Source organism: Brienomyrus brachyistius, chromosome 7 (assembly GCF_023856365.1).
Source record: "Brienomyrus brachyistius isolate T26 chromosome 7, BBRACH_0.4, whole genome shotgun sequence".
Lineage (NCBI taxonomy): Eukaryota > Metazoa > Chordata > Actinopteri > Osteoglossiformes > Mormyridae > Brienomyrus > Brienomyrus brachyistius.
Window position 1 is genome coordinate 15948829 of NC_064539.1, and position 26083 is coordinate 15974911.

The following is a 26083-nucleotide window of genomic DNA, read 5'->3' on the forward strand; positions in this document are numbered from 1 at the left end:
TAATAGATTAGTAACACAAACGTAACTTAAATCAATCTTTAATAATGGAGTTAACGCAATCATTCAGTTGGCGGAGTGTGCCTGTCTTCAATTGAAAATTTATTTTCTCGCTTGATCGGTCACACTAAAAACAAGAGAATAAAAAAAAAAATCAAAGGAGTGCAAAGCCAATATAGCAAAACTCTCCAAAATGCATGAAACTTAATTTATAGTAATTAACTCTAAAGCTTTTTCAATACTCGAGTGAAATTATGGAAGAATACAACCTCTTGAATGACTATTGACGGCGACAGGAGATTTAGGCGCTACGCTGCGCCTCTCCTTCAGATTCTACAGCAAGTCGCTGACCGTGCAGATCTAGCTGTAGCTCAACATACGCCACTCCGCTGATTGGTTCCTCTAGTACGCTGAAGTCCCTCCCTCGGCCGCTTCCAGCGCGAACTGCGCATGTTATTGGTCGCTGGAAATGTCAAGCAGCGTACAGCGGTCAGCTGTCATTTGTCAGTGTGCTTCCCGCACCTGACGGTATAAAACAAATTGCTCTAGGTTAACAGTGCGCTGCAAAGTAGCCGCTTCACTGGCAGTTCTGACGAACAGCCGTAGACTAATTATATCCAGGGGGACGACTGGCTCCATTTTCTTTTTCAACATAATAACTTTATCATGGTGCTTCGGTTTTTATTATTACTTTTTATATCCAGCCGCACGTCTGCATGGAAATATGGTATCTAGGTTTTTATCTCTGTCTTACATTTGGAAGAAATTACTCTTACTAGCCTACCGTTGCTAGAAGTACTACTACAGACGAAATGACCTCTTTCTCATTGCGGAGACAACCTGTAAACGTTTAAAAAGTTGTCCTGACGTAAACTGTACGTTATTTAAATGCTGCCCATTGAAAATTTTATACATAAACGAGATTATGTTAGTGTACACATTTTTTTTTGTTGTTCAAGTAGGACGTCAACACAAAGCAGCGTGCCGGTTTATAGTATATGAAGACAGTGCCATTCGACCCGGTCGCAGTGGGACAGAGAGGTTATGAGAAGCGATCGCTTCAGTGGAAATACGCTCTTGTTTGGTCATACTTGCTTATGGATTTAACCGAAAACGCCGAAGAAAACCTGATGTACTATTTGTACCAGAGTCTGCAGCAAGGATGGTTAAGAGTCTCTGGTAGGTAATGCAACTTAACCTAGTATTGATTTAATGTTTCATATACCAAATGGAATTCTATCCTAAATACTGAATAGTTTGTTCTAAAAACTGAATGAATTATATAATCTAGAATGTATCCCGTTTTTTCGCCCTGGGGTGATAGGTTCCAGTAATACGTGTAATATAAAAAAATAATATTTAAATATCAAAACACACACACACACACACACACACACACACACACACACACACACACACACACACACCCACCTGAAGAGATTTGGAAATCTTGTTTGCAGCAGGTGTACTTTATTTGTTGCCGTACCATCTCTTCCTTAGACTTGAGGCAACCTACTGGTTACTAGTTAATTGTAGTACATCCAAGTTTTGGTCTCCTTTTCTGCTTAAAGTTCTGCTGGCTTACAGGAGTATGAATCGCTCATTAGATATTGATTAGTTTGGAGCAGAGACCAAAGAAATACATGTTTACATTCATTCATTTATCAAACACCTTTTCATTTCCAAAGCAATACATAAATTTAAGAAAGCTTAGTGTCAGAAAGCAAAGGTCAGTCATCTAGTGTCCCTGCAGTAGGGGTCAAGGCCTTGCTCAAGGGCCCATTGATAATATGATCACTCTCGTAGTCATGGGATTCAAACCCATGGTCTTCTGGTTATACGCAGAGATCCCTAATCCACTGGGCCGCACTCTCAAATAAACAGAATGAAGATTTAAATATTACAATTTCACTGGCATCCCATCCAGGATGTATGCTAGACTGGTGCTCTGTGCTGACAGTGCTGGAATAGGCTTTCGGCCTTCCCATGACCCAGACCAGGAGAAGTGGTTATAAAATTGCTTGATGGGTGGATGGCAGAATCCACTGGTAAATATCTAAGTACAAACATGTTACGTTATTAACATTCATTTATTTACTCGCAAAAAGAAACCCTGGAGAGCATCGAAGACACAGTTCTTAATCATCAACCTCAGCAATCACTAAAATGGGTTGGGTGCTCAATGATGGACACAGGCAGTGGAATTACATTGTGCGACTGGCTTACTGTCTGGGGCAGCTGCCTGGCCCTCAGACCCTGAGTAGAATAAGCTCTTAAAGGAGGGATGGATTAAGATACACACTCCTCACACAGAGAGAATTCCATCCATCCGTTTTCCAACTCCTTATCTGATTCAGGGTCATGGGAGATATTTGCTTGGGTGCAATAGAGTGTAATTTTAATTTTTATCAGTTTTATTGAATGAATGAATGTTACAGAACCAACTGGGAGCCACTTAAATCTCCACCATAGCACCCACCTGAACCCCTTCTTTACTCTCTGTGTGTGGAGTTTGCATGTTATCATTCACAGTTTGAATGTTATGCAGTTAGGCTAGTTAGCATTTCAAAAATTGACTATCGTGTGTAATTGTGTGTGTGTGTGTGTGTGTGTGTGTGTGTGTGTGTGTGTGCTTGCATGTGCCTTAAAATGCAGTGATGTCCTGTTTGGATTTAGGGTCCTGTGTGTTCTGGCACTGGCTAGGAAAACTATCAATACTGTTGCTTTGATGGTGTTGGAGACATCCTAGTACAGTATGTAATTGTCAATGTGTGAGGAGATTTTTTTTTTTCTCCTAATATATGTTGCATGTATTGGTTTGTCTAGTCTTTATGGCTGGTGTTTCAAGTGACCTGTTGATATTGTTGACCATCAAGGCTAAATGTCATGGCCAGTTTTATGATATATGGGCTACAAAGTGGTAAATGTCACTCACCCACAAACAAACATCAAAGGGAAATGTGTCCCATTTGTTTATTTGAAGAACCTGCACTATTAGGTTTGTCAGAGTGGTTTTGCAAAGATGAATTGAATGCCAGTTCATTTATTTTGCGCATTTAACTTGGTCTTAAGGATGTTACCTGGATCTGATTATTTTTATTTGTAAAATAATCTCATGTTTAGAGTTTCATAGGTTTATAGAGTTTATTCAATATTTTCTACAACTGAAAGGTTAAAAATCACTTTTATTGATGTTTATAAAGTAGGAATTTAATGTCTATTGCAGTAAATAAATGCATTAATTTTTCCAATTGCTATAAAATTGCTAATCATTTTTTGGATTAGGATGTATATTTCAGTACTGCATATAGATTTGGGTCCCTTTTGCTTTAAGTTTAGTTTGTGTACTTTATTGCACAATAACCCTTGCTAAAATTTGACCACCCGTAATTTACATTTGTGTTGCAATAGAAATGCCGGGTTAACAGATATGTTGTGTGCCCTCTGCTGTTGACTAAAACAGAAGCTTTGACCTTTTGCACATTGGATTGATGGGACCAGCCAAACGCAGCATTCAGAAGCATAAAGGGCTTATGTTGGCATTCTGATCCCCATTTGCTTTGTTTTGCTTATCAGCCTGACAAACAAAAACGAACAAATAGATTCTGGTACCATCAGAATGCAGATTCAGGGAACGGCACTCGCAGGACTTCTGGACAAAGCTGATTATCCATGCTAGAGAGACACACAATGCTTATTCTGGACATTGCGTAAGGTGATTTTTAAAAAAAAAAAATTTTTTAATCACTTATATGTTTATCAACAACACTGAACATCCCATAAAGCAAATAAAGCAATTTGCTCTTCATTGCCTATGGAATACAGACTTTTGATTTGCAGCAGGGAGATTGTTTGCTTGTTTGTTTTGATTTAAATTAGAGTACAGTGTTTTAATTCTAATAGGGTTAAAATTTTCTTTTTTAAAATGTAATAAAATGCAGCTTTTGAAGGTGTCGCCGGATATGTAGGTTAATTATATTTACAACCAATTAAATGCTTATTAAGGACTATTAGTCAGGATGTAAATTCCGTGCTTAAGTTGAGCTCAGAGGATGAGGGAGGAGCTGAATCAGGGATTTTGAATAAGCGTCCCTGAGTTTTAGGCTGTGGCTCCCAATCTCTCTGCGAGAAAGAGCAGGAAAGGGAAATGGATTCTTGTAATACAGACATATAGAGCTTACAATGGTGACTGGAAATAACATGAAATTGTTAATACCCATTTGTTTTATAATTTTTTTAATCCACGATTGCATTTTTTTTATAAATCTGTGCAGTAGCCTGCTGCCAGGAAACGTTTAAGTGGTTAGATTTTACTAATAATTTAGGTGGAAAGCAAACATAATCAACTTGAATTAAATAATAATACAAATAATGTGCACTCAGACACAGTGTTGCGTACACCTAGCTGCTACTAGATAGGACCCATTTTTACCTCTAGAACTGCGTCAAGTGTAGGTGAGTTGTAAGTTCAGAAAAGCCATTCTGCTCTGCACTGTTTTATTGAGCTGTTATTGCACTTGTGACCTTCCTCTTAGCTTTAAGGAGTCTGCCCGTTCTCATCTGACCTCTCTCATTAATGACAAAAGAAATGGGATGCCATTCAAGAAAAACCATTAAGAATATTTTTGTTGATCACACCATTCTGTAAAGCCTAGTCTTTGTAGGGCATTAAAATGCCAGGAAGGCGGCTGTTTCGGGGATGATGGAGGCATATGGCACCAGCAGTCACACAGCATTGAAAATCACATAGACTGGCCGCCATTTTAATGCTTGGAACAGTAAGTGAGCCTCTTGACCTCAGCATGTTTGATGTATTCAGTTGCAGCTGCCTGATTTGCTGTTTGGAGGAGTAAGCCCTTTTCATTAGCAAGTGGGTGTGCATAATAGAGGTGGGCATTGAGTGTACAGTACAATGCAAGTGATTCTTTTGTTTCGGTGTATGTTTGCACTTTTAGGAAAAGGTGCTTCTAAGTGAGGAAAACAGAAGAGACTTAATCTGAGTGCTACTGCACATGCAAATCATGCAAATTTGACAATGAAAGTATTCACCAATGTACACGCCATAAGGAAGTGCACAATTATTCAGTTTGGCGGTAATCTCGTTAAAGTAACAGGCCTGTTTTCATGTTAGACCGTCACGATGGATTGGGAGTGGCAGTATAGCGTTAAATGGGAGGGTGTATGAAGGCTGTCGACTGGCTGGCTTTCGCCCGTCCTGACATCTGCTCGCAATGCAGGAATGAGGTGTAGCAGTGACAACATCTGCAGTCTGCATTTTCGATTCTTGGAGAAGAAATAAAGATTTGTGGAAAGCCGATTGTGTTAAGATACAGGGCAGGTGGTGAAGGAGGGCACTCTGCTGCGTTGTGAGGTTTTTAAAATGTAAGCAAACACAAGGAATGATTACCAATATATTACACAAGTCATACTGATATGTAAATGATATATCTTTATTATTCTGCATAGAATTATTAGTAGATTTGGAATGTATAAAATGATACGTGGCAGAAAGTATTCCACACAAAAGTCCCTCAAATATAGAATGAGCCACAGATGGTTTTTTTGGATCCATGAGAGTGAGTCAGCACAAGCATAAGTAGTTCAGATTTAGGCCGGACTAATATGAACATTTTGTCTTCAATATCAGTGCAAATTTTAAGAAGCCGGAAGATTTCATAATGGATAATATCAGCTGAAATTGTTTTATATAGTTAAAACTTAGACACTTGTAGTTTTACTTAGACCGTGCTTTACTGACTGATATGGTTATGTCACTTTATCAAACTTAAATAAACAGCAGAAGCTCCCAGTCGTAAAATATCATTAATATAATACAAACCACTTTTTTTGTGTTTTATATTATAATAACAAGGCCAAATCTGCTCGTAATCCCAGGTTAAGAGCGGTCAGTTTTAATGCAGGAAGCACAGCATTCTCCAGTGAGGGAGCTCCATTTCTCATCATCAATGTTTAAAGAGCCATTATCTCCCAATGCCAATACATTCGTGGAAACTTAATATAGGCTCATTTTAATGGCACAGCCTTAGTTCAGATCAATCAAGAAAGGCACTGTTATGGTTACCATACAAATATTTTTGCAGGACTCGCCAGTTCACTAGATTGATGTGACGCTGCACCATGCTGCGTGGTGGATAGATCCTAGTGCCACAGAAGCGGAAGGATCCAGAGGGGGGCTTTATATGGGATTGAGAAACACTGACGTGGAGGGCAAAAGGGATAAGTGCAAGCCAGCTGTTTTGCATGTACATTTGTTTAGTAGATGCATTTATACAACGCAGTGCAGAGTTGAGAAAGCCGGGTCGCCTCAACCCCGGAGCACTTGGGGTTACGGGCCTCGCTGAAGGAACTGACAGTGAAGTCACTCTGCTGACCATGGGATTGGAATCGGCAGCCTTCTTATCGCGGGCGTAGATTGCTAACCCACAAGGCCATGCACTGCTCCCTAAAAACTTAGAGAAGCCACGAAGTAGGTGGCAATCCCTTAACCATATGTGTGTTGAAGGCCACTAGGACCTCTTCCATCCTTATCAAGGGGAGTGCTAACCTTCTCTCCTTTTATACAACAACCACAGGGATTGTGCAAAGTAAAGAAGTGGAGATATCATCTTGGGGAAATGAGGTGTGTTGGTAGAACCTGATTTTTATTTTTTTATGCCTGTTGTAGGATTTAAGTGCGGAACGGACATCTTATGTTTATTCTTGAATTTGGTTATGGCATACCAGAAAATACATTTAATTTTTATAATTAAAAAGATATTTAGATTATGGTTCATTAATTAAATACTCCTATCCAGCCAACTTCTTATTATTTATCCTAATCCAGGTTACAGGGGCCCTGGAGCATGTCCTGGCCAGCACAGGGCAAAAGATTTTATTCCGTGGTTATTCCGTGGATGGGCTGCCAGCCCAGTGAATGGCACATGCAAACTGCAACAATGACACACTGATGTATTTTGGTTTGTGGGATGATGTCAGAGTACCTAAAAGAAACTCACAACATTGTGTGTGTGGAGTCCTCCCGCTGAGTTGGACTCAAACTGCCCCAAACCTGGGGATGTGAAGCAACAGTGCCACCATTTTGCAAAATTAATAATAACTGAAATAATTTTCAACAAGATTAAAACTAAGTGCTCTGTGCCTGTGTTTAGAGTTTGTGTGTTCACTGTTTCCTCACAGCTGTAGGACTGGCGGTCTGTGCCTGTGTTTAGAATTTGTGTGTTCACTGTTTCCTCACAGCTGTAGGACTGGCGGTCTGTGCCTGTGTTTAGGGTTGGCATGTTCTCCCTGTGTTGTGCAGGTACGTAGGTGTGTCTAAACCACCAACAAACTTACCCATCCACACGGACACACAGAAATTCTTCACATTCATCGCTTCTTTAACATTGTTGGACTTCTCTCAGAAAAGCCCCAAGTGATTACAGCTAAAGCCGAGAACCAATAACTGCTCCTGTTGTGCTTTGATCTCCTGAACTTTAGTTTAATAAATTTTAAGAACTATATAATTGGTTCTGTCTAGAAATTCATGATGTGCTAATAAGCTGAACTCCCCCACAGGAAAGTAAATGATCTGATTTTTATGCTGTACTTCTAAATATATACAAGATCTTTTCACCACATGAGACTTTGGCAGTGACTCATTTCCAAAATTTTTTGAGACAAATTATCTTCGCAGATCTCACTGAGGGCACAGTTTGATCTAAAAAAAATTGCTAACTCCAAGTTACATTTTATCTCCAAGTATCTATAAATACCTTGAAATCAGATTACTATACGATCAGACCTGCTTCTTTTCATGCCTTAATTGATTATTTATCACTTGATTTATTGATGACATTTATTGATGTAGATTAGCTTTATTCTTCCTTCCAAATTGCCAGTCACTTTAGGGATGCATATTTTTTATATATATATATATATATCACCAATTGATCTGTTTGTTTGATTGAAAATACATTCTAATTATTACGTTTTGGTGTATCCTCTGGGATCAGTGTAGTTTATATAGTCTTATCTATACTACATTTATGCTGCTTTAATGTTAAGCAGATGGTTGTGATGGCATCCTGGTTACATTTTAGATATATTTTTTAATTAAATTTACTTTTGAGGTCTTTTTTGTGTCCAGTGAGGCTTTTTCACTTGGTTACTCACATGCACATTATGTAATTTCATTTGTACAGTGTTCTACATAACAGCAATAATTTATGATTTCAGTAATATCTCTCTAAACTTTAGTGTATAATGTGAGTATGACCTTGACATTTGAGCAGTATTTATTTTCATTAGATGCTCAGTATAAAATGTAGTAGTCAGATCTGTACCTTTAAAAATTATAATTATGTAATCATGTCCTCAGATGTTGGATTTTTGATTTTCATTTACCTTAGGCCTATACTGTATGCAAACCCTAACTTTTCCTTATAATGAAAATTCTCACTTTCTTTGTTAGGATTTGCATAATAATGCATAACATCATACCTGCATTTTGTCTGTGCAGTTTACATGGCATCCAATTTTGAAGTTAAATATACTCTTCATATAGAAATACAAAATTATATTTTGGCTTAATTCAGCTATTTTTTGCACTTTGGCAACACCTTCCCCCAGTACCAACCACTTGTTTTTAACACATTATTTCCAGTGTTCGCCATGTAATATCTCATCAAACCACAAAATCTTCCTGCTAGCTGTGTCACACTGCTTCAAGCTTGACTTAATCTTGGCCACCCTTAGTTGTGGCTTCGGTCGCGACACTTTCCCAAAGAGGCTGAAGAGGTTGTTGATCTTGTTTACCATTTCAGCCAGTGAGTTCTATGTTTCAGCCATTTTCATTTGCAGCGGACCAAAGGGATAAATTATCAGTATAATCAGTATAAACATAAAGGGTTTTATAAGTACTGTACATCTCTTACTGTATGTTTAAGCAGAGTGATATTTATTCAGCCCTGAAAAATATACATGCATGGATGGCATGTAGTGATATCAGATTTTTTTGGAAATGGTGAGGATCTTCCATGCATAATTTGGATAGGTTTTTTGGAGAGATCTGATTCAGGTTTTATTGCTGGGCAGAAACTGTTTAAATTTTTAATGAGATTATATAGGAGATGGTGTAATGAGAAAAAAACAAAGAGAAAATTTAAAAGCCAAAATAACTCAATTTTACATATTCAGAACTGTGTATGTAAAGCATGGTACCTGAAAAATGATTGGTACCTGTCCCAAGAAGGATAAACCCTCTACGGGATTCCAATAGATTATAACAGAGAGAACGAGACGGAGAGAGAGAGAACGGCAGTTTTTTTATAACAGACATACATATGCATTCAAAGCAGGAATCAGATTCATAACATGGAGGCTGTGAGGCCACAGTGCTACCTACTGAGCTACCATTGTTATAAAACTGGTTTTTATTACTTTCTCAAAAAATTACTTTCATGCATTTACTGTTATGTGATAGCATGATATCTAAATTCCTCCTGCAGTTCCAAGAAGAATCCTTTAATCCAACCTAGATCTGTGTATGTACAGTCTGATCAGAATGACTTTATGGTTTACTTGAAATACCCCACAATATGCAAAAATTGCATGTAAATGATAATAAATGTAATACACATTTTAAATTTACTACCTTGTCCTTTACCAGGTACTTTATAGTCCTTTTTATTCTTGCTACATTAATGAACTAAATTAACTGCGGGTAGAGGAGGCCGTCTGGCACACTAGAGTGTGGTATGTTGACATTTCAGATGAAGGAATTTAATGAAATTTCTACTGAGGCATGCAGGCGCGCGCACAGAGCAGAGCACGAGTGTGCGGGTTTTTGCGTTCTGCCGCCACAGCAAGGTTATGTGGAGGGGAAGGGAGAGCAATAACTAAAGGCTGCGTGTGTAATCGCGTACCGAAGGCGTTGCTTACCAATGCTCTGCTCCCTCCTCCCCTCACATCCCCCACAGCCCCCCCTCCTCTTCTCGCTAGCTCACACTCGCCCTCCCGCTCAGTTTCATACGCGTCCGGACGGGCTGTGCCATAAGTACCGCGGGAGTGAGACGTGGGGTAATATCGCCCCTACAATAAAGAAAACGTCACTTTCTTGTGAACGCGACTGCACACTTGCCTCGCTGCACGGCCGTCACCGTTAAAGCACGCACGCACGCGCATGCACGCGCACACACTCGAGCGCTTCGGAGACGCGAGGATCCCGAAAGGAGCTTCACGAACTCGACAGCATGTCTTTTGACTCCCTGACAGGTAAATAGCTTCTCGTTTCCCCCTGTTTTGCAGCCTCTGTCTGCTGTTTGTCTGCGTGTCACTGGTACACTGCCTTTCGTGGAGCGCCTAACAGGAATGTCAGTTTGTTGATTTGATTTCTGCGAATATGTGCACTTGTGTATTTTTCAAAGATGGGGAGCTTTAACTTGTCTGAAACGGTTCAGCACACGATGAGAATAAGTAATTAATTTTGATATTAATTTTTATTTTTTAGTTTTCAGTTTCTAAGATTGATGGATTACTTTCAAAGTTTTTTTTCCCCCCTGTATGATTTACAGTTATTCATGTAAACACGGGAAATATGAATAATATGAAACACAGAACGTAGACCAGAAAAGTATTGCAGTATACAAAAGTAGAAAATGAAATGCTGTTCTTTTTTTCTCCTTGCTGAGTGAATGTGGGTTTATGGGTTGCCTGTGGTTACGCTGTGAGCTATGGAGCAGAATCCCAATAGAATCATATCAGGTAGCATGCAGTAAGAGGGTCTGTCCTGCACTACAAAGGCTGGCACGTGGATGCTGAGAGACACTGTGAGGCTACCAAAAGTACCAAAGCAGCAGTTTGCCGTTCTGTCACCCCTGCTTTAGAGAGATTTTCCTTTTGGGGTAGAAAACTAACTGTAAATCATATCATGAAAAAAAAAAATTATATCCTAAATTATGATTATTATTAACAACAGTAAGTGATTCTGTTCTAAGAAATGATTTGATTAAAAAAAAAAAGAATCCCAGGTGTGCGTTTCTCTCGGTGATTTGAGAAGAAAGTCCGGCAAACAAATTGAAAATGTTGGAGACAATGGTATCAAAGTAGAAGGTCTGCGAATGATTACGTGGTGAGATGTTAACTTACAGTGGTGTAGGCGGTCACCATGGCGAAAATGCAGTGCATATCAAAGAAGACAGCTGTGGAAATATTAATGGTATTCAGAATAATACTCTGGCCGTTCCATACTGAGCCTGTGATAGTGGGTACACTGCAGGCTGATCTTAAGCATTTGCCTACTAATTGTCCAGTGATTTTAAGACTACAGCCACTTCTTGAAACCGGAGAGACTGCGAACATGGCAAAGACTTATACAGCAAGCTTGAGTCACATTTTACCATTACTTACACAGTTTATTTACATATGCGATAATATTGGAGAAAACGGCCATTAGCAAACTTTTAGTCACTGACAGATTATTGGCTGTTAAAGCTGTATTTGAAGGCCAATTTTGTGACCATGAATTTCAACTCAAAAGGACAAATAATAAACATTTTAAATCAACTAGTAAAAACATTAATAATCAATATTAAGTGTTTGTATGTGTTATGCTGGCTATATTTTAGCATATAGCAACATATTGCATTTTCCTTGTATGAGAATATTTGCAACACTTTTCAAAAAATGCGTGGAAAGAAAAAATATGAATTTCCTACTATGAGATTTGTTGGAAATCACATTATACTGTAATACAATTTTGCCAACATTAACACAATATTTATTAATTATCTTTTTTTTATATCCCATAGAACACTTTCAACAATGTGGGTAGAGTTGTATGTTAATAGCACCATATGTTAGAAGAAAACAACAATTTTAATTAATCTCTGTGAAATTATGGGGGACTGCAGTGAATTGTCTATCTGGTAAGATTCCCGCCAGCATGCTTTCAACTAGAGTCCTTCAACAGGATTTTACTAACAAATAAACACATAGTTTATATGTTAATGTCTAGATATTTTGCTGAAATTGTGTTTTGTGTTGTACATATTGCTTAATGTAGATTTTTGTATAATTTACATTTCACAAATCTTAAGAACAATTTATCACTCTTGTCATCTTGATCAGCTTAGTGGTTCCAGAGGAACAATGTCTTAGTTTTGTCTTTTTGTTTTGTCTTGTTTTTGATTGGCCTCTAGTTAGGATTTAGTGTCAGGTGGATCACAGAATGGTAGTTGTGAGAGAATTTTTATGGTGTCAACTAAAAATGATTTTGGCAGGTTTTAAATGAATATCTATACTGTACCTCCACAGTATTTCCCAGATGTGACTGATGACTGAACCAGCAATTGTCAGCAAACCCACAATCAGTCTGGAAATTATGTGCTGCAGAATTTAGCAGCATTTTCATGTCAGTAAGATGGTTAATTTCAGTGAGCTGAGGCGAAGTGGTGCACCGTGGAACTGTGGGAAGGCAGCTTGGCTCGAGGAGAGGACCATGTGAAATGGGGAATTTGGGGATAAGAATCCAGGCTTTGTTTTCGGTATTTCCTCTGTGCAAGCTGAAAGTATTGGGATCGAACCATGTAAAAATCTGAAAAAAAATTTTTTTAAACCATTTCCAAGACGGATGAAAAATGCCTTTTGGCCTGAGTGGTCATGAACTTTACTCGTTTCTCACCTTACGGGTATAAAAGGGTAATACACCTATAACTGTAGATACCTAGTCAAACAAGAATCAGGTGCTGTAGGAACTGTGCTCACTTCCCTACTGGTATAAGTAATCTTGGAGGTGATAGTACTGTACCTGTATATTTTTATTTCCAGTATGGCAGATATTTTGTGCTTGTGTATGAAATGTGAAAGTAGCATTAGTGTCAGGGTTCTCTCCAGCTCCTACGGGTCACTGTTTGGGCATTACAGTGTGATCCTCTGTCCAGGTTTTTATCGGTTACTAGGGCACTTGGACTGCAGAAATGTGTCTTCCTTTTACACATAACTGCTGAATTATCCTTGCATCATTAACTGTTTGCAAAGCCTGTTCTGCCGTCTTGTCATACTGCTTATCGCTCTTTTTTGCACCTGATCCCAGAAAGCTTTGGGCTTACGGTGGACACAGGTCCATCGATGGGAACTAAAAGACAGAGGCACACACTGCAATTCAGAATCTTCAGATAATGCAGTTGTTTTACAAAATGTGCACACACACAGCTGAATGAATGAAACCTGTAGCCCTGGAGTTATGAGGAATCAGCATTCTGTGTTGCTGCAGCATTTTTCTAATTTACATTTCTGATTTAGCGTTTTGGAGCAAAGATTTTTTTTCCTTTTATTTGATCAATAAACAGCATCTTTGCAGTTGTACGTTATGTGGATTTCGAAGCTATAGACTTTTTTTGCAGTGGTTCAGAGATGCAGTGTGAACATATCATTTCTGCAAACACCAAAACATAAGACATTATTTTTCCTAATTTCTGATTGAATGTCAGTCCTATTGAGAGCAGAAAATGCATTTTATCGATTACCTTGTGTTGCATCTCTCAATTGAAATAATTGGCTGTGATGAGAGAGAAGGATGTGCTGTTGAGATATTTATTTCAGTATTACATGAAAAAATCTATGACTTGACATTTAATGATCTGCAATGAAAGAATTTTCGTTTTTTTGCATTCTTGCAGCTATATTAGTGACATTTTTTAACCTAAACCGGTAAGACAAAATAGAAAGCACTGACCCATCCCTTAAAATATATTTCAAAACCGAATTCCCATTGAATAAAAACATGTGCATGGAAGGGGAGTAAAAGCTATTTACTTATATCGGTTGTAGCTTTTAAATGTGGGGCAGTAAGGGCAACAGAAACTTCAGGAGTGAATCTCATAGCTGTGAGGTTCTGTGAGGTTGGATCAGGTCGAATGTCGGAATGAAAGACGGGTTCCAGCACCCTGTCCATCATTATGCATACCGTGTCAGTGGGGCTTTAGCTGATCTGACAGCTGCTTGGCAGCGACAGCATTTTCACGTTAAATAACCTACTGTGATAACACAAAGTCATTCGCTTCAGTGGAAACTCATGGAATATAAACATTTCTGTGGGAAGACAACAATCAGATATTCCTTAAGTAAATCTTGTGAAGTTATTTCCCTAAATGTAAATGCATTTTATTAAGAGGCAATCTTTTAGAGGCTGTTTACCAAGCCTCGTGTTGTTGATTGTCATAGCCATTGCTACTGCAAGGTAATAAATTTTATAATATCACACATTGTAATCGACATTGGCGGAGTAGCGCTGTTCAGTCATTCTGGTAGCTCAGACAGGGCAAACATCCGAGGTATTATCAGTGTCCCTCAAAATCATGCCTCAGGGTTTCTGCGACCTGCGAACTGTAGATATTCCCCTCTTTTTATTTTGGTAGAATAGCTGAATGTGAATTTTGAGCAAGAAAACATAAGTCCTCGGTTGATGTATAGTCTGTATAATATATCTTAAAATACCCTGTGCATTGTTTTATAGTCTGGGTATTGCATTTGTTCTGTATTGTGCATAGTGTGTATAATGCGATTGTCTTGTGTATAGGGTATGTCTGTGTCCTCCTCTACCATCTATATATACTGTAGAATGCCATGCTGTAGGATGTCGTATGTATCTGCGCATATCTGGACCCAACACAGCAACCCTCTTGTGGAAGATGAGATTTTCACTGACCTGTACATCTGTGTCAAGTGATGTGATAATGAAACTGATGTGATTGACATGTAACTAATCATGCTCATTATTATATATTATCCAATGGCCATCAGAAAACCATGCTTGAAAACAAGAGGCCCGAAGCAGAGTCTTTAATTTTCATTTATTAGAAGACCCACTTTCTTCTATAGTTCAAAATAGTCAAAAGTCTGAGTGCGGTCTTATGAGCACAAGATTTTTCAGAAAAGCATTGAATTGTTTTCATGTAAACCGAAACTAGCATTCCATACATTCCACCTATGATCTCCCATGTATTAAATTTGTGATTTTTTTAATATGTGAATGAATATCTCATATTAGGAACAAGTATACCTAAAAAAGTCTTAAAGTTTCTAATGCACTTCAGAATCTACTTATTCTTAATTTTGCAGCATTCGTCTGATTTTCTCAAATTCTCCATCATTCTTTTTTTTTTAAACCTACTTGTTCTACAAATGCAAGCACTAACATGCTGTATGTTTTCGATGTGTATCACCTGCTCCATGTCCATCAGCATTTAGCCCTTTAATGAGAATCAGGTCGTTTGCCATTGTGATTCATGCATGAAGAGTGAGCATTACCGAAACTGCTCTTGGTCCCTCTACTTTGGCATATGGTTGTCTAGTGATAAGGACCTTGTTTTGGCAACAGCACAAAGCAATTGCTTGTTTGATGTGGCCAGGTCCAGGGCAGAGAGATGTGACTGAAGGCCATTTACCATACATTCTGCTATTTATAAAGATTATCTATATAAACAGGCTTATTTAGCAATTTGCATGAATGTGTGAGCATATTGGTATTGCAAACTATGATTCTTTGACTTCTCCTCATTGACCAGGAAAAGATTTTTTGATTTTTCAAATGCTTGAGACTTAAGTATCTTACTTTTGGTCTGATATACCATTTTGTATGGAATGAGTTCACCATGAAAATACAGATTAACACGATTAGACTACTGCTCAAAAATAAAAGGATTTTAAGCAGTATTAACCCCAATTTATTTTCATATGGTGTCCTTCCAAAAATGGTCTGACCTGTTTTTTTTTTTTTTAGATGAATAGAGAAGAAAATGCTCTATATCCAGCTAAAAGTAGAGGTAGATTAATTTACTAATAGACTGCAGAAGTACTGGTGCTTTCGTATCTTGATATTAATGTACATTGCACTTCCTTTTTTGCATTTGACAGATTGACTCCTTTTAGCTGGTATTTCTCACTTACCAGAAGTTCTGCTTCACAGCTCCAAATGTCAGAGAATCTGCAGTATGTCCATTATCTTTGACTTAAATTAGTTATGTGTGCTCTTATCATTCCTGCTTATTCTATATTATATTCCATATATGACACAGGACAGGTCCTTATATAGGCTGGATAGTAATTCAGCATGCAAGGCATGTAAAGCTCATGGAGAAAGGCTTTGTGTCATGATTTCAGTCAATGAGCCGAGAACCCTACAGCTTGCTCTTTGAGAATAAGGATATACATGTATAAGTCAATTTGTTTATGTGAATCTAGCATGAAACTGCACTGGAAACCTATAGCCCCAAGACCTTTATATGTGTCCTGTTTGTTTACAATAAGAATAATGAATTCTAGATTGATTATACTAGTTCCACCATCTAGTCTTTAGGGCAATTGGAAGTAAAATTGCCAGTGTGGTCTCGTGCTTTTCTTGAAAATAAACGCAAATGCACTTGTGCAAACACACACACACAGACATGCATGTTCACATCCCAAATGAGTAAGAAACATTGCCGTAAAAGCTACATGCCTTGCAGTAAATTACTCTTTTTTTTCCTAACCATGCCTGTGTCTTTTTTCAATTCCAGTTTAGTTTTGAAATAATTTTTAAGTGTTGGGTCAGTGCCTTTTATTTTGTCTTGATTGAATGTCCTGCTAAACAGAGCTGCCATGAGGCTATCCATAACCAGAGAGGTCTGTTTTATAGATCTGCTTAGCTCTGATAAGTGACTGGTTTAGAAATCAGTTTTGTAAAAGCAACCACAGCCACAGCTAATTCTACAACATTGTTTCCAAAAAAGTTGGGATGCTGTGTAAAATGTAAATAAGAACAGAATGCAATTATTTGCAAATCAAATAAACCCTGATTTAATTGAAAATAGAACAAAGACAACATAGTGTAGTGCCGGCGGGGTGTGCATTTCCCAGCATGCCCCACAAGTAACTGTAAATAGCCCCTTGTTGTGTTATTGTTAATACTTGTTGTATTTCCTGTTGTTGCATGTGTGTGTGCCTGTGTCTTGTGTAAATCTGCTCTGATCCTCCCATATCTGTTGCATTGCATAAATTACCCACCCTGTGTGAGTTTTACTGTTCAGCGTCTGACCTCCCTGTGTTTCTGTAGTATGTTTTGTTCGGTGCTTGTTGGGTGTCCGTGTTAGTTCTGTTAAGGACTGAATAAAAGAACCTGGATCTTCCCCGTAACGAAGTCTCCTTGTCTGCTCGGTGCTACAATATCAAATGTTGTAACAGAGAAAGTTGATTGAACACATATTTGCCATAAAACAATTTTAATTGAATGCCAGCAATATGTTTAAAAAAAAGTTAGGACAGGGGCAATCAAAGACTGGAAAAGTTTTGCAGTGCTAAAATAAAACACCTGGTTGAATATCTCTGAACTAATAAGATTAATTGGCAACAGGTCAGTAAGGTGATTGGGTATAAAAAGAGCCCCCCCCCAGAGAGGCAGAGTGCAGTGAAGATGGGGAGAGGTTCAGCACTCTGTGAAAGACTGCATGGGCAAATAGTGCAACAATTTAAGAACAATCTTCACTATAATATTCAGTTTATTTATTTATATAGTGCTTTTAACAACAGTCATATTGCAAAGAATTTGGTCATTTCACCATCTACGGTACATTCATATAATCCAGGGAAATCTCTGTATGTAAGGGACAAGGCTGAAAATCAGTGTTGGATAGCCGTGATCTTCGGGTCCTCGGGTGACACTGCATTAAACACATACACAACTCTATAGTGGAAATCACTGCATGGGCTCAGGAACACTTCTGAAAACCAGTGTCTGTAAACACAATTTGCTGCTGCATCCACAAATGCGGGATGAAACTCCACTATGCCAAGAAGCCATATTTAAACATGATGCAGAAACACCACCGACTTCTCAGGCCTGAAGTCATTTAAGTTGGACTGAGGCAAAATGTAAATTTGTCCTCTCTTCTGATGAATCAAAGAGGGAACCGGGCTAAAGAGAAGAGGGACCATCCATATGCTGCATCATTAAACAAAAAATACAAAGAAGGAAATACAAAGCAGGAGTCCCCGAACTGCTGGGCAGCTGACATACTATATCAGGCGAGAATGGGACAACTTTTAACTTTCTGAACTCCAGAAACTGGTCTCCTCAGTTCACAAATGTTTGCAGTTGTGCAACATAGTGGTGAACATGCCCCTGTCTCAACTTTTCTGAAATGTGTATAATTCAAATAATTTTAATTTAAAATATATTTTTCACATTTCTTAAAATATATTGTCATAAAACAGTAATTTATCAGTTTCAGCATTTGATATGTTGTGTTTGTTCTATTTTCAATTAAACATGGGTTTATATGATTTGTAAGTCATTGCATTCTGTTCCATTTTAAAGTGTCCTAACTTTTTTGGAAACGGGGATGTAAACACAAAGCTTGATCCTGAAATAAACTTGCAGTTGCAGTTTGTGTTGGCTGTCTGGTTAGTCCTAGGCTAACTGTTAGTGCTTATAGAGATCTGATGCTCTTCTCTGACCATCCACCTGATGACATTGCTTGGTCTTCGTTGTGAGCTTTCTAACGCAGTAATATAGCTGACAGCCTGGAATATTAGAAAAGTAGAGAAGTGATTATTGCTAATCTCCATCTGGGGAATAATGAATATTGACAATGGATTCTTTCCTAACTTATTTGATCTTGAAAATAATAAATAATAATCAGGTTTAAAGTTCAGTTGACCACCATGCTTTGCTTCAGAATGCATTAGAAGGGAACCCACAGCCGATTGGTGTAAATTAGATGCAAGTGAGGAATTACATTTTTTTAGTATGTGAAGAGCTTAGAGAATGTGGTGACAGAATTTTCTCTCTGTGCTTGATGCATCTCACTTTCATGAGTTGTCACTGTGAAAAAGAAATCAGCAGTCTAGGTATCATCATGCGAAGTTTACACTTAAAATGAATGTTTCGGAGTCCATGTTCATAGAAAAAGAAATGTGGAATTCAATGGTCGACTTGGCCTTCAGCTAAACACATTTTAGAACAACATATGTATTTGCACATATGCAGTTTTCGTTTTGAAATAAATATAGAACCCATTTATAGTGCTCATTGCAGACTGACATGTATGTGAAGCTGCATATTTAATCAGGTCATGAGAGGGCATGACGTTAAACTGCATCCGGTCCTGCAAGCGGTCCTCCAACTTGCAGGGAAACATTTTGGGGGTTGATGGCAGGATTGGCTCTCTAGTCACCGTAAAAGAACTCGCCATCACCACCAGTTTCGCCATGTGGTGGCTGCGACAACGGGCTGCGTCAGTGCATGCGTCCCAGCCTGACTTGACCTAACGAGAGGGGTTTGCTCCTTGATACATCCATCTAGTACCGGACAACCCATTGGTGCAGCGTAGAGCGCCGTCTTCTGAGGGGGCGGCGACTTAAGGAACTGCTTAGTAAGCATTAAAATATGATATCCTTACAAAAGCAAATTCTGAAGGAGAGCTAGTTTCACATGGTTAGGCTCTTTCAAGTCACTGTCTGTACCTTGACCTCATATAATGATGCATATATGTTTGCACCACATTTGTTAAATGATCACTTTAAAAAGGTAAAAAAAAAAAAGTACATTGTACTGTTTGTATATAATCATCATAAACATTTAAACTGTATTTGCGTTTCTGTATTGCTAGACTATTTTGCCTAGGGGACTTGACAAATCCCATAAGGACAGAATGTTAATATCTTAATATAAAATATTATGTAGCTGTCCACATTTAAAATTTTTCTTTACATCATTACAGAGAGAATCTACTACCTCATTGGGACCTGCATGCATTTTTTAACGCACTCCTAAAATTTTTAATAAACACAGGAAATAGGTTTCATATGCATATAAATACAGTTGAATAGATTTCTCTCCTGTCTGAGCATGGCTTTACAGAGCAGTGAGTTAGATGAAAGTGCACATGATATATATTCACAGTGGATGGCATTTTCAGTCCATTATACTGACCCCCCTCCCCCATTTTAAATGGAGCTGACATTTCATTATTAATCTCTCACACATGGACCAGGCTTTCCTGAAAACATCCTATTGCTTCCCATTTTGAGTCTACATTTGGATGTTTTTTTCCATTGTAATTTTTCTTTAAATCCAGTATGGTGTAGCAATTAAAAGCCATACAATCAGACATACCTGTACATTTTTCCAAAACCCCTGAACAACTGAAACATGCCTGAAGTAAGTACATGGATATCCTAGCACAATACCCTGACTGACACAGGGAGAGAGCTCTGTTTAGTTGTACAGGCCTGACCCGATCAGAAGTGCTGCAAAATTCACTTTCATCCTGAGCAGTTACTGTTTCCTTATAACTGCAAGGAGAAGATAAATAGCTTTTGGCAGGGGAAGAAAAAGAAACTGCAGGCATTTTGCTCCAGATTGTCTCAGATCACAGACTAAGTGAGGTTGCTGGTTATGGTACAGGTGACATAAGGAGAGAAAGAGGAATTTAAAATTACAATCCATATTATTAATGGTAAATATCTGTCCATCTTCTACACTGTCAGATGTAGTGTACAGCCCTTGTATAGTTTTGCAACCCAAGGTAAAAATAACAAAAATGTACCCCCAATGATACAAATGGTTTCGTCAGAATCCATTTCTGTGCCTTAGACACATTTACCTTCAGCTAGGGTGCAATTGGCAGACCCTTCAGAGTACAGCTCCAGTGACAAGTAATTGTACCTTCAAAAGTACAAATTGGTACAGTACTCTCTCTTCTCACAGTTTAAGTGCTTACCATGGTCAGGGCAGCAGTACATGATGTTCCCTAACCTTATGCCCTGTGTTCTGTGGCATATGCTCCCGGCTCCTACTGCCAACCTGACTAGGGTAAGCTAAACATGGATGGATGGAATTTACTATAATATGATTAATTCAGTGACTTATTAAATGGTGAAAGTAGTAATTACACCACAAATACAATGTGATCCATTATATTTCGTACCTGATAAAGTTCCATCAATTGCAACTGGTATTACTACAAAATAGTAATCAAGGCCTTGCAGTAGAGATTTTTGGGTTGTGTTGGAACATCAAATTGGAGTTAGCCCAAAATCGATTGTATTTAGCAGAGTGGTTTACCTTAACCTAAACAAAAACAATAAATAAATTAAAAGAATGCAAGTAGTTTTTAGCTGTTAATTCATTTATGTTATATTTATTTTAATTTTATTCTTTCCTTTAGCATGTCTGTACCTTGGCTATCTCATGCACGTTTCGCACCTGTGTATACATTGTCTCCTGGACCTTTTCTGATGCTGTAGCTTTTCCAAACTTTGTTGTACTGTGCAAGCTATTTCACAATGAAATTAACTAATTCTTTCTTGCCATCAACAGACATACAGTGATCCATAGTGACAAAGTGAAATGTGGTTTTAGGAATTTTAGCACATTTATGAGGAATAAAAAATCGAAATCCTTCATTCATGGCAGTATTCAGTCCGTTCACTATGGCAGTCCAAATTTGCCTTTGGTCATCTTTCAGGTGTCTCTGTACCTTGATTGCAGTCCACCTGTAGGAAATTGACTTGATTGGGTGTGACTTTAGAAAGACACACACCTGTGTTTATAAGGTCCCACGGTTTACGGTGATTGATAAACTGAGAACCAAGCTATGAAGCCTGTTGAATGCTCTGCGGATCTCAAAAATAAAATTGCGGCTTTATGTTGATGTAGAAAAAAGTATCAAAGCTTTGCCAATGGTTTCTTCGTAGTTCTGGCTGTCTGTCTAAACTGGATAGTTCGGGAAGTTGGGCCTTAGACAGGGAGCTGACCAGAAAACCAGTAGGCACACTAACTGAACTTCAGAATCCCTGTGTAAAGATGAGAGAACCTACTTGAAGGACGACTATCAGTCAGATTTTTATTGTACAATGACTAGACAGAAGCTACTCCTCAGTAAAGAATATGAGAGCTTACCTAGCAGCAATCATTCTGAGAGAATGAGGAAGCAAATTCTCTGTTCTGATGATAAAAAAAATGAAGCTTCATGTTTGGTTAGAGACAGGTACAACCCATCACCTGGCCACTATCCTTCTTACAGTGAAGCTTTATGATGCAGCATTGTGTTTTGGAGATGATTCTCAGTGGCAGGGACCAATGAAGTTTCAGTATTGACAAAAAGATGAATGAGTCCCGCGACCCAGTAGGATAAGTAGTTTGGAAAATGGATGGATGGATAAATGAATGGAGTCAAATCAGGAGAAGTTATTGGAGATAAACTGCTTTATAGTGCACACAACCTTGGATTCAACTTTCAGCATGACAGTGATCCAAAGCAGACAGCCAAGATATTGATGGAGAGGCTTTGAAACAAGTTTCTGAATGTCCTTGAGTCACCCAGCCAAACCTTAGTTTTGAAGCTCATAGAAAATCTGTGGCGAGACCTGAAGGCTGCAGTTTCACCGGTGTGACAGAGCTGGAGAGGATCTCCAATGAATGCCCAAATCCATCTGCCGAAAGGTCTTTAAAGCATACCCAAGAAGAATTGTGGCTGTAATTGCTGCTGGAGGTGGTGTTCCAAAGTACTGATTATTTATGTAAATGGAAAGTTTCAGTTTTTTATTTTTTAAAATTGAAACGTGTTTCCTTTGTCCTAATAGAGTATCATGTGTCAACTGATGCAAAATAATGGGGGGAAAAATACGTCGACAACACAACAAAATGGATTGATCTGTATAGTTTCTGGAAGCACTGTAAAAATTATTTGGATTATTTTAAGAAGCTATTTATTAGTTACCATTCTTTTCCCATTGTTCTGTTTTTGTAGATGTAGCTGCCCCTCCAGCCCACTGGATTTCTTGCGGTCTCCCCTTCGCTGAGCAGACCACATGGAACCCAAAGTTCTGCATAGTCACAGATTCTCAGCTGCTGTTGCTGGACAAAGGAAAGGTATGCATGTTAAAGTGCTGAACTTGGGACAACATTTTATTAACGATGTTGATTTGGTATTTAGGCTTCACTAAATCCCAGTAACACAGCCTCCAACCTAGTGGGGTGTCTTCCCCATGTGGGAAGTGAGATCAGGTTAGGGCCGTACCACTGACATAAATCACACAGGGATAATCTCTCTGCCCTGCTGTGGCATTTTCTTTCTATCCCTTTCTGCTCATTGGTTTAGCTTTCCCAGTACTTCTCATGGCGTCTCACTCTTTCTCCGTATTTCCGCCCAGCATCTTTTACCGTCATTCTCCTGTGCTTTGTATTCTGCTTTTCGCAGGTAATTAAACAAAGCTATGGGCATGCTGTCATCTTGTGCAGTTTGTCATGGTGACAGGCCAGTGACAGCAGCCAGCCCTGCCCCTTTAACTCTGTGTGTGTAATTATACACGTGTCCGTGCCCAGTCCCTGTTCTTTGTTTTACCACATGTCGCTTAAGATTATTGTATTGCAAAAATGGCCTTTCAAATTAAATAAACTGTTTCTTTTTTGAAAAAGGATCACCTAAAATGAGCAAAATTATCTGCCAGTGTAGTAAGAAAATTGTACTTGGTAAGATTTCCTAAAATAAAACAATATGCCTAAATGCAAGCAAATTAATCTTATTCATATGATGTGTTGTTAATATATTAATGAAATTAGATTTTTGTCTAAATATAAGAAAATTATACTTGCTTAGATTTTAATTTTTTGCAGTGTATATGGGCATTTAAGTTGTAAGCCAGTTATTTTTATAAAAAGACTGTCTGTGTGTTTGTGTTCCTGGTCTTCACACTACAGGACAGCTCTCCGTACCGTGTGTCTAAAAGATGGATGTATGTTTAAAACAAGGCTATCTAATTTCAGAAATGGCTGCCCTTGATAATAGCTTGGACATGCCGGCCGTCATTGTGCTGTGACACATATGTGCTTTCATGCTGTTTTCTGTTTGCCGTTGGTTCTTTGTTCATTCGAAGGATAAAATCCGTATCGGTCATACAGAACATAACATGGCGTAGTTACTAATAACTCGCCCTTTTAATAGGTCCTGTTAGAATTGTACTGAGAGCAGTATGTGATGATTGCTTTGTTAAAAAATGTGTTATACTACTGATGTATTTTGTACCGATATGAAGAACTTGAGTTTGAAGATTGTCTTTAATGAATCTAATACATGGTATTGATCATGCAGTTGTTTTTAAGCTTTGTGTTAAATATTCCTTGATGTAATGTAGTATTATAATTAATTTAAGCAACACTTTGAGGTTTACAAGACAGGCATGAGACTTGTGATTCATAGAGCCATATTGTGTGGGAATTCTGGGAAATGGAGCACTGTAATGAATGTAGTAAGTACTGGGCTCGCCAGTTATCAAAGTGCTCTCCTATTTCGTAGTAAGAAACCCCTGTACACAGCCAAAAAATGAGTTATTTCTCAGAACAGGAAACACTCAAGTAAATGTATGGGAGATGGCTCATATCTGTCTGAAGAGTAAGAGTTATGTAATGGGCGTTTGTGGTACTGATTAATTTTACCTTTTCTTTGTTCCCTGCACAAGGGATGAATGACTGTGCTCTGACTTGCTTTTTCCTCCAGTTACCGGGTCCCAGCTTGACACCCTAACCAATGACTGCAGTCTTATAGCTGGGTATTGTTAATCTCAGACGGCCCCACTTGACTTTGATTTCTGTCCTCTTTCCATTTCTACCATAAAGACCTACTTCTGTAGTGTTGATCCCTGCCTTACCCTCCCTTATTGTTCCTGAATGGTGAAACCCTCTATTAAATCATTCCTTGACCAGTCACTTGCACAACTATAATGCTTTGTGTAATAAGTCTGAATTAACTACTTATCAAAAGACATGAATTTGATACACAGAGTGTTAGATTCAGCATAAAGAATTAAAGTAGTAGTAGCACACAATAGTAGTACAAATGTAATCAACTTTAAAATATTTATAGATTTTGGTAGACCTTTAAAATAGAGGTTTCTTTGTATATCTGATTTGGGCTGTAATCATTTTGAAGTACAGTACATGGAACTTGTTTCTGTTTCTAGTTATTTAATACTAGACAATACCCGCTATTTCATAGTCGAATAAGTTATAATTTATACCGTGACTCATTTTGACAGACACAATATTGCATTCCTGAAAGTAAATTTCATAACCAAGAGAAAAGGTATTAAAAATGTCAAAGGAGAAATTGCACAGCCATCCCCAGTCCCCCACTCAGCCCGAAATTCGCCGTGCTGAGAAACATTCAGGCTAAACTTCATTGCTTTCGGGAAAATGAGGCAGAAAACATGGAACAGACAGATTCTTAATGACAATTCCATGACTAAATAGAAAACATAGCATAATGAGGACAAGAATGTCTGCACGTTTTATGTGCCACTGCGGTCTATGACTCTGGATCACATATGAAAACAGTCATGCTGTCTTACTGAATGCATGCAGCATTTTTAAAATTAACTGTTGCATATCTACTTGTGAGCCAGAACTGTGAGTAAGTAATTCAGTTACATGTAGTGAACAGATTTAACTATCGGGAATATAATTAAAATTCAGTGTCTGTCCTGGGAGCGCAAAGCAATTAAGTACACTGCAGTTAGAAAAATTCTAACTTCATTATCTGAAGGAGGAGCAGGAGAGAGAAGAGGGAGAAATATCACGGTTTTCATGTGGCTGAAAAGTCATTTGAGAACATCATGCGCCCCCCCCCGCATCCGATGGACTGGCCACGTATTGACTTTTCTCCGTTTACTGCCGTCTTGCCTTCCTGAAGTACCGCAGAGATTCGATTTTTTTTTTCTTTTTTTTTCCCTTCAGGCCATGCTCTACTTCACCCATGAAGTGCCGTGAAACATGAGGAAGAAATCAGTGCTCATTGACTCTCCTGTTCACCTCCTGGCCGTTTAAGCACTCAGACCCCCTATGAAGAGGGAATGCTGTCTTGATGTGAAGAGTGAATCACATTTTTCTGTTTCACCCCCCCAAACACTGGCATACAGGACATGTCTGATATATTACATAACACATGGAGTTTTATCCTGCCAAAAGCAGACCAACTGGGGACAAACCTGGATCTTCAAAGGGTCGGTTGCAAACCGTGTGGGACGGCGATGCCCAGACTTGGTCCTGCACTGT

The 26083-nt window shown here is 38.5% G+C and overlaps 1 protein-coding gene and 1 non-coding gene across 3 annotated transcripts in view; one reads left to right on the plus strand and one right to left on the minus strand.

Moving 5' to 3' along the window:
• The first annotated feature begins 571 nt into the window (after window positions 1-571).
• LOC125746828 (disabled homolog 2-interacting protein-like) overlaps window positions 572-26083 on the plus strand; it is a 195749-nt gene continuing 170237 nt past the window's right edge. The window contains exons 1-2 of one of the 2 annotated variants that reach the window (XM_049021351.1): window positions 572-1176; window positions 22785-22906. In XM_049021351.1, the coding sequence (XP_048877308.1) occupies window positions 996-1176; window positions 22785-22906 (303 nt within the window). In that variant the 5' untranslated portion in view covers window positions 572-995. The remainder of the gene's footprint in view (window positions 1177-22784; window positions 22907-26083) is intronic. The other variant, XM_049021352.1, reaches the window with a different exon arrangement.
• On the minus strand, window positions 6461-6584 carry LOC125746935 (U6atac minor spliceosomal RNA). The gene has a single exon (XR_007399111.1). It is a non-coding gene; the product is annotated as a U6atac minor spliceosomal RNA (small nuclear RNA).